Source organism: Aphis gossypii, chromosome 1 (assembly GCF_020184175.1).
Source record: "Aphis gossypii isolate Hap1 chromosome 1, ASM2018417v2, whole genome shotgun sequence".
NCBI lineage: Eukaryota > Metazoa > Arthropoda > Insecta > Hemiptera > Aphididae > Aphis > Aphis gossypii.
The window spans coordinates 9,428,621-9,443,559 of NC_065530.1; the positions used below are offsets into that span (position 1 = coordinate 9,428,621).

Here is a 14,939-nt window from a genome sequence, read left to right on the forward strand (position 1 = left end):
TACCTGCCCCCTTTCCCGTATTATACATGCCTAGATTGGTACTAAATTTGAAATTATATTCATGACTGCAATTTGTCCAAAAATTATCCAATTGAGTGCGATAAAACAAATTGATATTTGATTTTCCTATTACTATTTTATCAATAAAATGTATTATTATAACGATATTCAATGAGATAATTATTCCCATACAGATATAAATCAACATTTAAGTCTATTGTTAATTATACTAGGTAGTAATATTTAGCAATAATATTAATAATAATAACTATTAATCAGAAAGATTAAATTGCAATAAAAAATTACAGAAATAAATATAAGGCAATTTGTATTAATCTACCATTTTTAATTCTATAAGTTAAGGTATAATAAATTAACATAAATTGTATTTTTTAACACTAATATTGTAATATGATAAATTCATCATAAAACTAATGTATATACATATTTTGTAGATAACTTTAAAAATTAAAATTTTATAAATATTTAAAGTTAATACTTATAACTACTAATTATTATATTTTTTGTTAAAATTTAGTTAATAATAATTAATAAATATTATGATAATATTGTATTACACAGAATCAATAAAATATAATTTTTTTCAACAAGCAAAACATCAACAGTTGATGTATATTCTGCTGCATCATAAGATACTAGAAGGAGCAATAAACTGTAATAGCATGAGTGAAAATAATTTATATTGGTATTAAAATGGTATTTACAAAAACAGTCTACCTACTTATTAATATAATTTTAATTTATAAACATATGAAAAATATCCAGTTATTTCATAAAATGTATTTTTAAATGTTGAATTTTTTTTTTTGGCTTTTGTGCACGAAAATGTGTTAAACACTGAATACTATTTTAAATCTCACTATGGACATAACAGAGAATCATATTTTTCAATCGAGTATCCATGTGAAATCCTCGTGTTTCATAATTATAACACTATCTAATGTAACTTAATTTTTTTTAAGAGTATATATTGTATGTAGCTGTAATGCACTTGATTTTTAGTACTATATTTAAATAATATAAATTATTTATTTATTTAAAGTTGGGAGGTATTGCGTTTACATCAAGAATATCACGTTATTTTATATTTCTATCAATTAAGTTTATAATATGTAATAATTAATTTAGTTTTCTATCTAATTATTATAATTTTTTTTTTTTTAATTACAATATATACAATCATAAGCGATCGTTGCTTTTATTTAAAAATGTGAAACACAAAAATTGTAACAAATACTTATAATTAAATTCAAAAGAAGTTCTCCATTAAAAAAAAATAATAATAATTAAAAACATTCAAACCTAAGCTATATCCATTATGTTAACCTAATTATATCTTTCTACTTTTCTAGGAAACTATAATGACATTAATCAAAAAGCTTAATACTAAAATGCATCATTATTTAAATATCCGATACATAATGTGTAAATTAAAATATCATAAAAACCACGGTCTGTTTTTGTATGTAACATCGGAAGACATAACATTGTAAATACATTAAGTATATTAATACAATTGGCTGAAAAAAAATTAAAAAAAAAAAAATTCAAGATAATATTAAAATAAAATAATATTTAATTATTAAATAAAGTATACTGTTACCATACAATTCAAAATAATACTTAATAATACCATTATCTTCTCGAACAAATAATCAATAATAATAATATCCTAATTTTTAAATCAAACACGTGTAAAAAATATAAATAAAATTTTTCTAAAATAAATAATTTATTGCCTACAAAAAATATTAAATTAAAATATTTTTAACTGTCATAAATCTATCAATCACCTTATATGTAGAATAATACAATCATACTATACTATTGTTATAATAATAATACAATTATTACACTAACACCAGATTTAATTATCTTATTATAAACAGGTACTTAGAAATTAAAACTATGAAATATTTCAAATTAATAAAATATATACTTATGATAATACTATTATTACTTATTAGTTAAGATATCACAACATCGCAGCGCGAGTGTATCAACAAACGTCACCATCAAACACATTTTACAAAACTAATTCTGTATTCTTATTATTGAAAATATAAAAAAATATAATAAAAGAACATTATGATTATAATTGATGGACTGACGGCAGTGGCGCTAACAAAAAAGATTTTATGTTAACCAAAAAAACGCACTGAATTATATTTCTGTCAATGAACAATAATGATTCGTTAAAATATTTTATAAACAAGAAAAAAATGTTTGTGGTAATATTATAATAAATAGTAGGTAGGTATAGTGTTTGTGGTTTATAAACATTATTATGTAGCGAAAATGAATTCTTTAAGTTATACTAACGTTCAACATACTCGAGCAAGGCATTTTAATTTTTACAGAATATGTAAAGAATAAGAAAATTCGTACGAATTATTAACTTTTGAACAGTGGACATTGATTAGAAACTAATCAGATTATATTTAAGATAATCATTATTATTTGTAAAATAGTAATAATAGATTTAATAGTCAATAATATAATAGTGTAAATAAAAATATAATTAATGATATTTTTCATTGTTTTTTTTAGAAGTGGAAGTTGTTATGAATAAAATCCAATAAGTTTAAAATCTTAATATCAATGTACATTTCAACTTAAAACTTTAAATAGTTTGCATTTAAGAGCCGTTAAATTAAAATGTGATACTGATTTCACCGGAGGGACAGTCCTATGTTGTATAACCGATTTATAGAATTCGTATAACGAAACAATTTTTCCATTTCAATTATATTTATATTTTATAGTTGGGTAAGTGCATTGATTTATTTAACGTTAATTTTTGAAACTTTTTTAGTTATCACTGCTGTTGTAGTCGTAAATGCCACCACTACCGCCTTTACCACCACTGATCATAGTTGTCCTAGGACGTTAAGGGTACTGAGCTTGGGACTGAGATGGACCATACGAAGATGAATAGTCCTCAGACGCCTGGTGAATCCTGTAGACGGGCATGGCGGGTGACACGATGTCCACTGTTTTCCGTGATCCAGGATACCGTTCCACGTCCGCCGGATAGTTGTGCATGCCCGAAATGTCCACCACCGCCTCGGCGCACTGCCTGTGCGGCACCACACTGCTCTCCTCCATCAGCGTGGCAGTTAGGTGACTGCCACCGCTTTTGCCGCCACCGCCCTTCATGCAGCTGTAGATGGCTAAGGCCAACGCCGCCCCTGCCGTCATCAGAGCCTTGCTGGAAAGCGCTATCAGGGCGCTGGCCCCGACAGCGGCCATCGTGCCCGCCGCCCAGTACAAGCCGTGATAGTCTTTCTTTTTTCTACCTTTAGTTTATCAAAAAAAAAAAAAAATAAAAAAACAAAAAAATAAAATGAAAGAACGGATAGAGAACGATTTTCAATATTTAGGATTAAGCACTCAAAATTCCCATAAAAACCCAAAAGTGTGGTCTTATTTGCATATCACTACCATAGATAATCGATAAGTGAGTTTCAAGTCTTTGCTAGCGTACCTATTGATACTTTTTCAATAAAACAACAACGAAAAACCCTATACTTTATGGAAAAATTGTCTTGTCTTAAGTTGAAACGTTTAATCACCAATTTCGCTCAAATTTAATTATGTTATAAAAACATGTCACAATAATTATAAAAAAATCATTTGATAACTTAAAACGAGATAAACACGAAGATAATCGAATCACTTATCACATTAAAACTAACATAATATTAAATCATTTTAATTGAATCATCGAAAAGCCAATCCTATTTTGAGGTTATGATGTCTGTTTGCCAGGCACGACGTGTTTAAAGCATAAAACTGTATATTATTTGGAATTTTACTTGTCGGGTCGAATTGATGAATTGTTTAATTTAAAAAAAAAAATTGATAAACTATAACACGATGTATCATATCGTATTTTGTAATTCTCTATGGAATTTTGTATGCACGTTCTAAAATCTATGTATAATGTTTTTTAATAATAATTCGTTTTTAGTTCGATATACATCAAAGTGTAACGTATATAGGTAATATCTAGAAACGGTATGACACGTTGACGATGCGTGTCCTTGTAGCGTCACGCCAGCCGATTTCAATTTTAATTTTTTTTCTTCACTACAGATGTACCTAATAAATCGGTTGACGGATAATATAATTGCCGTGTACTGCGTTTAATTTGTTTTTAAAATAATTACGTTCGTTATTGTTGACGAGCCTATATACGTGTCGGTTGAACAATTTAAACGACTTTCACCTTGCGAGTACAATATAATATCTACAAATTTATACCAATTATCGTGGACAAAACCGATATATATATATAATAGAGAACAGACAATGTATGCTAATATGTAATAATCGGTTATAATGTTGAATACTATATTTTTAATTGTACTGAAAATCGAATATCCCCGGACGTTATTTTTTGCACTAAATGCGTGTAATAATATAACCTAGTTGACAGACGACAGTTAATATATACAATTTAATATGAGACGTGCGGTAATTAGTGTAATGATATTTACAATTAATTAAGTATAATAATGTGTGTAATAAATATAGTATAGTATAGTATTATTATATTTAGTATTAGCGGGGTTCCTAAACCCATTTTGGGGAGGGGGAATGAGTAAAAACTAAAGTTTTAAGTTCAGTCTTTGCATATACATTTAAATTACTTATATTATAAAATATATTTTTATATTTATTAAGAGGTCGTCGTGTGTGAACAATGCATTTTGTACTATTATTTTTAATATTAGAGTAAATTAAACGTTTATCAAATGCATTATATGTAACAATATTATTTAGCATTTTAATTGTAAAGCAAGTTATGAGTAGGTGTTTTTAAAATTTACAAAAAATTTAAAATTTAATATTAAAAAAAATCCTACGAGAGTCCTTAAATAATATTCTTACTTCCACATTTTAAAGGTACAATTTATTATCACTCGAATATTTAATTGCAAAATAAAATGGATTATATAAAATATTTTATTGTATTAGTTACTTGAACGGAGAAGTAAACTTGTGTGTTAATGGACAGATAATTTAAACCACATAATATCATAATATACATTTATTAAAATGTAACCACTTAACATATTATTAGTTATTTATATGCACAATATGCATTAATAATAATTCATAAATAATTATTTTAATATTAATATAATAAGTAATAGTTCAGTAACAGAAAAATTAATTATAAACAATTAAGAATTTTTTTTTAAAAGCCAATAAGGTATATAAGTAATAGGGTAAGGTGATTTTTTGTGCCATCATCCCGTCTTTACTTTAGTTTTGTACTTAATGTGTTAGTTTTTTCAACAATTTGGGAAGTAAATAATGCAAAGACTTGACGGTAAATAATAAAATTATGCGTTTGGTCATACTCATTCTGAGAAACGGCAGTATCCGTTCGAACATGCTGTTACCAACCGATCGGGCCGTCGCGTTGATCGGATTGAGGAGTCTGACTCGCAGATCGATGCTTTCCACGTAATCGTTGAGCCGTTTGGCGATCATGTGATCCAACTGAGTAGAATTGGCCGCGTCCAGCGACTCATTGGTTGGTAGTAGACCAGCCGACGAACTGCGCCTCTGGAACAATGTGAATCCCGGATAAATCTCATAGCTCCGTTCGGCATCTAGACCGTCCAGAAACAAGAGCACGTCCTTCTTGACGCAAGTCATCGTGTAATTGTTCGAGCATCGTGCCTGTGGACCTTCCTGCAATAGCCGAATATATTTCATTCATTAGGTATAATTATCACATAATAATTAATATATAAATATAAATATATTTAATTTTCAACTTTTAACTACAATATTATGCATTGTTACATAAAGTTAAACACACAAAACAAAAATAATCTTGATGCTATTGGGTTAGCATCAAGAGTGACGGGAAATCGAATAAAAATATATTATAATATTATCTTTGTTTTAAAAGTTTAAAATATTTTTGTCTTTTTGTAGTAATCTCAACTGTTGTATATACTTCACGTAACCTACGTTAAAGTCTTGTGCTTAAATCAATCATACTAGATGCACCGATTTGGTACCGTGCCGCTGGCTACATAACATAATACCTATTTACATATCATCGGCACTGACTATTGACTCCACAATGGCTTAAATATAATAATAATGTGCCAACCTATATTGTATATAAAACACATCATAGCGATATTAGCAATATTCACATTAGGTATTAAAAATTTAATAACTTTACCAAACATCACAACAATAGTATAATAAAATAATAATATATGTATTAATATGTCACTCATAGGCCCAATATAATAACTGATTATAATATCATAGCTGAATGCAAATTGACAACAATACAGAAACTACATTAAAGAAAATAACATACCACCCAGCATGTACAAAGCATTAGACCCAAACACAATCAACACTAATACCATGGTACGATTCATACGAGTATCTTTTTTGAGAATAACCGACTTATACGATTTAATCTAAGTACATAATGTAGTTTATTATAATAAAATATGTAATAAATACTTATAATGTATTTTAAATAATATAAAAGATAATATAGATATAATATAGATATTATAGATAATATTATTATCTATATAATCTAACATAGGTAATAATCCTCACCAATACTCAAAAATATAAAACATCAAAATCTTAATGATTTTTAACTATATTATCATTATATAATTATAAAATTATTTTACCATTAACCATGTGGATACTACTAACCTCTGTATAGTTCGCATTTTTCTAAGTTCAATAAAAAAAAAAAAAAAAGAAAAAATAATAACTGAAACCCTGTACCATATTATATTAATCAAAATTATACATAAAACTTAATATTGCCATAGTAATAATACATAACTAAGTTTTAGTAAATAATAAAAGTAAGGTGATAAATTTGACATTTGAGGACTCATCTATATTAAATTAATTCTTAAAAGTGTTTAACCATAAAACATATTGTATGTTATATATAACGTAGTGTTTCGTTAATACTACTACTGGCCACTATTTTTTGCTTCTTTAAAATAGGCATTTTAATTTTTAAATAAATTGTACTGTATCATATTAACATACCTATAGCTTAACGTTATACATTTCAAATAGATGAAACAGATAGTGTCTTGGCGTTAAAATATACATATTTATTAGTGCTTCTAAATAAAGATTTAAACATAAATTGCGGCGTACAAAAATATTAATTTGTTCGAGTATAATACCAAAATAATACGTGCGCACATATTATTATATTTGACGTGGTTAGATTTCACACGGAGAAAATGCGCTTTTCATCGATCGCCGGCCGCGTTCGTTACCCAGCACCCGCAGCTCCAAACACACAAGTACTTACATATCGTACACAACACGCGTATTATAGGTGTACGCGAATTCGGATTCCTCTACGTCGTACAGATGTAACGCACATATGATATCACATTTCTATATTGTCTTCACGCGAAAAGCGTGTAGTATGCGTGTTAAGCTGATGGGAATATGTATGTTGTGTGTGTGTGTGTGTGCGTGTGACGTGTGTGTAGAAGGTTATTCCGCAGATGTAGAGCACGTCTGATCCGACACTAATAACCGTATCATCAATATGCAGGTCATCGTAATAATAACAATGTATTCGCGTGTTATACAAGTATCCTATATACTATAATGTTTCGTGTACGAAAAGGGAAAACCGTTTATTTTGATTTGTTTATTTATTTTACTATGATTTTTATTATTACTCGTTTTTTTTTTTTTTTTTTGTAATAAAATTAAAATACGGTTTTACGCGGACGATTTCACGTGATTCGAACTATAATATATCGTTTACATACGCGATACGCGTCCGTGAATGTACATTATAATAATAAATACGTATATCATATTATTACACATTAAATTATATGCATATGTCAATATTGAGATAAATTATGGTTTTCACTAGAACATAATATTATTATCATTTACTGTTTACGATTCGGTTGTATGAAATTTTGAAATCGTAAATAGATTTCTTAAAAACTAGATTTAAAAAAATAAGGTGATGACTGTTACAATGAAAATTTATGATACAACTATAATACATTAATATACATAATAAACATAAGTCATAACCCGACCTAATATGATTTGAATATATTTTACTTTTGTTTTTAAATGACGTCATGTTTGTATAAACAATTTTGAGTATAAGTTATTAACAAATCAATACTAAACAATACTGGGGTGTACAATATGATTAAAAAGTTAGATTTATTATTTATAATTTCAAAGTAATCTAATGATGAAATAAATATATTGTATTGATTTGGTAGGCGTTAATGATAAAATAATTAAACGAGTAAAAAGTTAATTTGATTTGATTTTTGGTAATTAAATTGTTAATACCATCTTTTTGTGTAACTCATTTTCACTCATCATAGTCTTAAATATGAAATATAAACTACTCGTATACGCTTTTTTTGTATAAGTGTTTAATAAATAAGAAAAATTATACATCTAGATACATAAAAAAAAAAAAGTGTATTTTCTTAATATTTATATTCCAACGAAAGATTCATTTCTGATAATTATTACATTTTAGAAACGTTAGTTAATTTAAACTTTTGAATAATTATTTTTCTTATTAAGTAGAATAATAAAAATAATTTAAAAAAAAATAGGTATACGGTGTATTAAATTATTTACTATTACTTTATTAGTATTATATAGAGCTGTGTTAGGGTATTATACTAATAGGATTTTAGTCTTGCAAGTTTACTTGCACCCTACTTCATATAAATCCAATACGAATCAAGTTGATCCAAATAATTGGATGCATGTAAACAAGATAGGTAGGTATATAATAGAAAATGTATGTTTGTATATCTATATCGTAAATCTAACATTGTTGAACGTACATCAGATACAAATCGTGTTTAATTTTGGTGTATATGATATAAAATGGATAACGGATTATATTATGGTAAATAATAATCAATTTTTATTTAAATTAATCTAATACTCTTTTATTATCCATATTATACAACGAACAGAAATTAACTAAAAGAAAAAAAAATATAGAGAACAAATTTTGAATAATATTTTATTACCAAATAATATACCTATTGTTAAAGAATAATACGTTATAACAAAAACATTAACTATATATTAGTACCGTTGTTAACTTCTAATTTATTAGTATATTTATTGAGATAATGGTTTGTTAGATTAATATGCTAATACAAATCTATATTAATTATTTTCAGTTGTATAAAAATACTATTACTGTTACTATTACTTATGTAATTAATATTACACAAGTACAAAGTAGTGAAGTTCAATAATATGTTAATTAAGTAATTTTTATTTAAATACTGCAGTAATATACATATATATAATACATTTTAATGCGAATAAAATGGGTCTTTGCAATGAAAGTGTTAATTGAATTCAATGATGTATCATACAATTCTGAGTGAAGATGCTCTTGTGGCATATATTTAAGCTAGAACCACTGGATCCAAAGTTTTAAAGGACCTTTATCATTTTCCATTAAAGAAAAAAATGTATTTCAATTTATTAAACATTCATTTAATTTATAATTATCTTGAAAATAATTTTAACTAAAAATAAATATGATAAAAGTTTCCTAACATCAGACTTTATCTTATCTCACTATCTGTGTTTAAAAAGATTCTATCTACTCTTTAAGTCTTAAGTATACAACAAGTTTCAAGCTGTACCACTGTATCAGACATCTTATAATATCATTTATTTTACTATTAGTATAACGGAAAGTTGATTTCATTTTTGTTAAAAATATTGCATTTATTATACTATTTAACACTATTTAAATGTTTAAGATTTTAATGAATTTTACAAAATTTAAGATTTAAATACTTATAAAAATAGATTGTGTCTACTGCAGTCTGTCTACGTATTTTAAATATTTAACACATCTATAAAAACAACTCATAAAAGATATTTCATTAAATTAACTAGCATTTTCACACAGCAAATAATTTATGATCGACGTTTATTAAAGGAGAAAAAATTAAAAAATCGTTTGTGTTAATAAACATCTAAAAAAGGCAATATATTTTAAAATTATATTACGTATAGAAAATAACCATAAAAACAATTTGAAAAAAATCAAATATCTAAGGTTAAATATTTGTTCTTAAAATACTCAAAAAAATAAAAACAAATCGATTTTATCGAAAACTGATTCTATGTAAAAATTTCTGTTTTTCTTTATTTGTTTTTGTTTTCCTCAATTATTTTGAAAAACAGTAGAGATTTTAATTTAGACTTGTTTAGTGTACAAACAAATTCCGATTTTCTATAATACGATATCATCTTTATTGTTCAAATAGAAGCATCTTTTCAACCACTATTATCATGTATACATAAGCCAAAAAAACATACATCATTATAAAATCAATACATTCATTGATCTGCTTAGAATTTCAAATATATTTGAGATTTATTTATTTAAAAAAAAAAAAAGAAAATTTAATATTTTAGATACTTAGGGAAAGTTAGTCATTGTTCAGTTTTGATATGTATAATATACTGCATAGTTTATACATTAATTCAGTGACCGGTAGATTTTTTTACTTAATTAATTTCACGATAAAATAGTGTATTATGTGTGAAAGTAATAGAAATCATTTATTGTTGAAAATCAAAATAAGGATTCTTGGAATGGACTCGAACGTCGAACCGATACCACTGTATTGGTAATCCATTACCATAAATTATAGACATCTGATTGTGAACAAAACGAATCGTTTTTTTTTTTTATCATAATGTACTATAACTAAATAACTTATATAGTTAATATGTTACGTGCATGTAACGATCATAATGTCACTTTCGTCTGCTTGAAATTATACGTTAAACTATTCACAATATATATAAGCAAACATTCCAGACGAGTTACTCAGAAAAAGTGGTCATGAAAATAATTGAAAAATTTGGTACAAATACATGGGCAAAAAAAAAATCTGACCAGTGATGTAAATCTTTGCAAGCCGTTTTCTGCTGATCCAACCCATTGTGTAAGTTGATTATTGTTTCTTACGTACGTGCTGTACTAAATTACAGTAACACTAATACATATTATAATATACAAAGCGTATTAATTTGCCGTATTGGAATTATTAGTATTAATTCGTTAAACCAATGTATTTGCTCCAATTTTGAATGACACAAAACAATGGAATAAATAAAAATACGAATAACAAGATGAAAAAAAATATAGAAAAAAATTTGTTCATTGGCCAACCGTGCGGTACATGATGATAAAATGGTTTCTCGCCATTGTCAATGGTTTTACGGTAATACGGGTTCGTTTATCCATGTATTAAGTGTTCTGAATTCTGATAATGAATCGCAAATCTAGGATGAATGGATGATAAGGAAGTCGACACAGTGACATTAGAGAATAACAATAAAGATTAAAAAACTAATCACAATATTCATTGTTTTACCTATATGTCAGCGCAGATAATGTTGTAATTAACTGGGTTATAATCTATTTTAAATATAAATATTATATTTCTATGAATGAGCGCAAGACTTACCCAAACAAAAAGTAAAATATACTGTGAAATAAAATATATACAAGTGGTTTGTAGTTTTTATAAATAATAATTAGCTAGATCAAAATACATGGTAGTATTTTATTATAGTTTGATTATAATTTTTTTTTTTTTTTTGATAAAAATCATATTTTTATTTAATTATCTTATATGATTATATTGGCAAATATTATATTCATAAAATAGTACATTTTAATTTATTATAATTATTATATAAAATATTTCCAGTAGTTTCCAAGTAATGAAAAAATTTAAAAAAATATGCTATGAATATACAAAATATGGTTTTAATAAATTTGGTATTATTATTAGACAGTAGTTTTTCAGTATAATTGTACAACACAAAGTATTTACAACATTAAAATAAAAAGTATGTATACCTAAATTACTATATTGTAATTAATAATTAATAATTAGATACACGTGAATAAAACTATAAAACTAAAGTCTAAGAACTATTGTTCAAAGTTTCACTACTCTCTAAAGTTATAGTTCAAAGCATAAAGGATTTAAAAATTGAAGTATATTCTGTATAGAGGATAGTTGATTACAGTCAAGTGATATTCAAAACTTGGTAGGTGGAAAATGGTAAAGTACTATGCCAAAGGAAAATAATATGTGTAACTATAAGAATCCATTAAAAAAAGTTGAAATAAAACTGAGATTACCGTCCAGCTATCAAAAGGATAGTGTTGAGATATTAAAAGTGACGAGATCCTTAACTAAATGATAAGAATTCTCGATGGAAATTTTTGAATTTGAGTATGTAGATTGAGTACGGTATAACTTATTCTTAATCATAGTTATCAATATTAGTCCATTGTCAAATAATGTGTCTATTAAGTAAGTTTAGAATGCATCATAATGATTTGTGAATTGTGATGGTATCATTTTTCAAGTTCTATAATATATTACAGTAGTTTAATATATAATACTGAATCATATATCAAAATTATACATCAAATTTGTGTTAATTGAAACTAATTAAGTTGTTTGTGAATATATTCCTTTAAAACATATATAACAAGTTATGTATAATTGAATACTTCTTGAGAATATTTATATATTGTTTACTGGTATATTTCACTAGCACTATATATTGTAACCTGGTGAATATTGGCTAATAATCGTAACTGTTTAAAAATTGTAAAATAAAAAAAATAATCATAATATTATTACTAAGACATCGCTAGTCCTCAATGACTATGTATTGATCTAAAAGCGTAAAGTAGGTACAGGTATATCGAATTGAAAGTTATTTTCCGATTGTATGTAAAAAATTTTAATTGAAATTTATAATAGTAGCATAGCAAATTTGTAGAATATTTTCAAAATAATATTGTTCTAACTTCTCTCTCGGAATAAAATCACATAGTATAATATTTTGATCTTCAATTTCATCACTCATTAATAGGTACGTACAATGTATATATTGTGTATTTTTAAATAATAAATTCGTTTGCGCTGCAAAAAAGTACAGGAATAATATTAAGAAACTTTTTGACGTGTTGTACCGAGTCTATTTTAAATCCCAAACGAATTAAATAAAATAATTCGATCGAAACTGAACACAAAAGTCACAACCATCAGTATTATATACTTTTGTTCTGTCCCGAGTATCTGGTACCATAAAAAACTAATAGCGGGGTGGTTTAAAACAATAAACTTTTCTTAAAAAAAATAAGTTATCCTGCTCCCTCAAAGCCATGAGCTGTTTGAAACGTGTGAAACGCTACCCTGCATGCCATACGATCGGCATGGTATATTTATCTATTGCTATTATATATGTATTTATATATTTATATAAAGGGTATTATCATTATACTGTACCTGAACCGGGGTGGAAGTGACTACGTTGTCGGCGGCCAGCAGGACCTCTGCTCCGGCGATCAGATACAAGCAGGCGAGACGCAGTGGCGACCACGGCGGGTGATACATGTCGTGACGCGTTGAGTGGTACCTTAATGCGTGCAATATACGTCTTATAATAATAATAATAATAATAATAATAATAATAATTGTATTAATTAATATATAATTGTGATATCATACGTTGATGGTCGCAGAGAACTACGACGGCTACAGTGCACAGAAGGTTAATGACTGACGGTGCCGGGATACCGCTAACGAGCGGCGCCGTCGCTGCGGTCGTCGGGGTGTGTGATCCGCCTCCGCCACTGCCGAAATCTAAGTATCCGCGTGGGTGAGTGTGTATAATTATTGTTGTAGTCGCGTGAATCGGCGAAAAAACATTTTGTCGCAACAAGTGAACCGTCAAACAATAGAGTCCGACGTAAACGCAGTTTCCGTCCAAAATCGGTTGTTTTTTTTCTTCCCTCTCCCGACTGCGAATTTCGTTTCAGCGTCAGTGTATTACACCGCCGATCGGTATTGTACTATAGCTGGTCGTGTATAATATAATTAACAATATTATGTGTCGAATCCCGTACGTTTCGATGTGATTTTATACTTTAAGTCGTTTTTTTAATAAGACGATGGACGACGACGACGATGGTGCCTCTTCGGGACCGTTTTGCCAACTGGCGGCCGCCGCCGAAGTCTGTAACGCGGGCGGGTTCACACGATCATACTCCTATGGAAGATTTCGGAAATCGGACGGTTACGGTGTTTAAGCGTACGCAGCGATATTATAATGATATATATACGAGCAGAGTCGATAATTACCATTATCGTAGTAGATATATACATTTTGCGCGTGTATTGTTGTCGTTATAATATGTATTGTTGTAATTACAGTACGCGAATATAATATTATAATTGATCGTCGCACGTGTTGTTTACACGCGAATTCACGGGGAATTAAAAACAGTGAAAACGCGCGGTCTCGAAGCCCCCGCAAACAAGCGTTTGGCATCGTTTTCGCACGCGCTGCCGTAAGAAAACCGCCAGACGGATTCGAATCAGGCCGGCGGTCGAATCCACACGGCGATCGTTGCAGGCTAACGATAATACACGACGACGTGTAAGTATATACAAGTACACTCGCGGAGGTCCGGCGGCGGCGGCATACGAGTGTAATGAGTAAAAACAAAAGCGGTTAAAAAAAAAATCGAATTCGTTTTCGGACGAGCGAAAAAAAAATCGTCGGCGCGCGAGCCCATTGAAATCGGCGACGAGCAGTCCGTGCGATAATTAATTTTCCGCAGAAATCTCGACATCTACCCTCTTGACACACATCGGCGCCGCGTCTCGCGGATTCTGATGAATCACCGCCCGTTTACTTTTACCCGCGAAAAACGATTTCCAACGCGGTTCGGTTTGGTTCGGTTTTTTTTTTTTGGTTTTTTTTTCGCGTCTTACCGTCATCCGCCGCGCGGTCTCTCACGA

The 14,939-nt window shown here is 28.1% G+C and overlaps 1 protein-coding gene across 1 annotated transcript; it reads right to left on the reverse strand.

Moving 5' to 3' along the window:
- Positions 1–1,238: 1,238 nt before the first annotated feature.
- LOC114131133 (uncharacterized) lies at positions 1,239–14,474 on the reverse strand. Its single transcript, XM_050210784.1, has 4 exons — positions 13,644–14,474; positions 13,422–13,551; positions 5,394–5,730; positions 1,239–3,320 (listed from the first exon to the last, which is right to left on the reverse strand). Exons 2-4 carry the CDS (start codon positions 13,527–13,529, stop codon positions 2,911–2,913), a joined length of 855 nt encoding a protein of 284 aa, XP_050066741.1. The 5' UTR covers positions 13,530–13,551; positions 13,644–14,474; the 3' UTR covers positions 1,239–2,910.
- Positions 14,475–14,939: the final 465 nt, after the last annotated feature.

Excerpts from the sequence above, each read along its gene's own strand:
- LOC114131133 (XM_050210784.1), bottom strand. The coding sequence starts at position 13,529 with ATGTATCACCCGCCGTGGTCGCCACTGCGTCTCGCCTGCTTGTATCTG. Across the intron at positions 5,731-13,421 it reads TCACTTCCACCCCGGTTCAG|GAAGGTCCACAGGCACGATG; the intron begins GTACAGTATAAT and ends CGGCTATTGCAG. Across the intron at positions 3,321-5,393 it reads ACTGCCGTTTCTCAGAATGA|GTAGAAAAAAGAAAGACTAT; the intron begins GTATGACCAAAC and ends GATAAACTAAAG.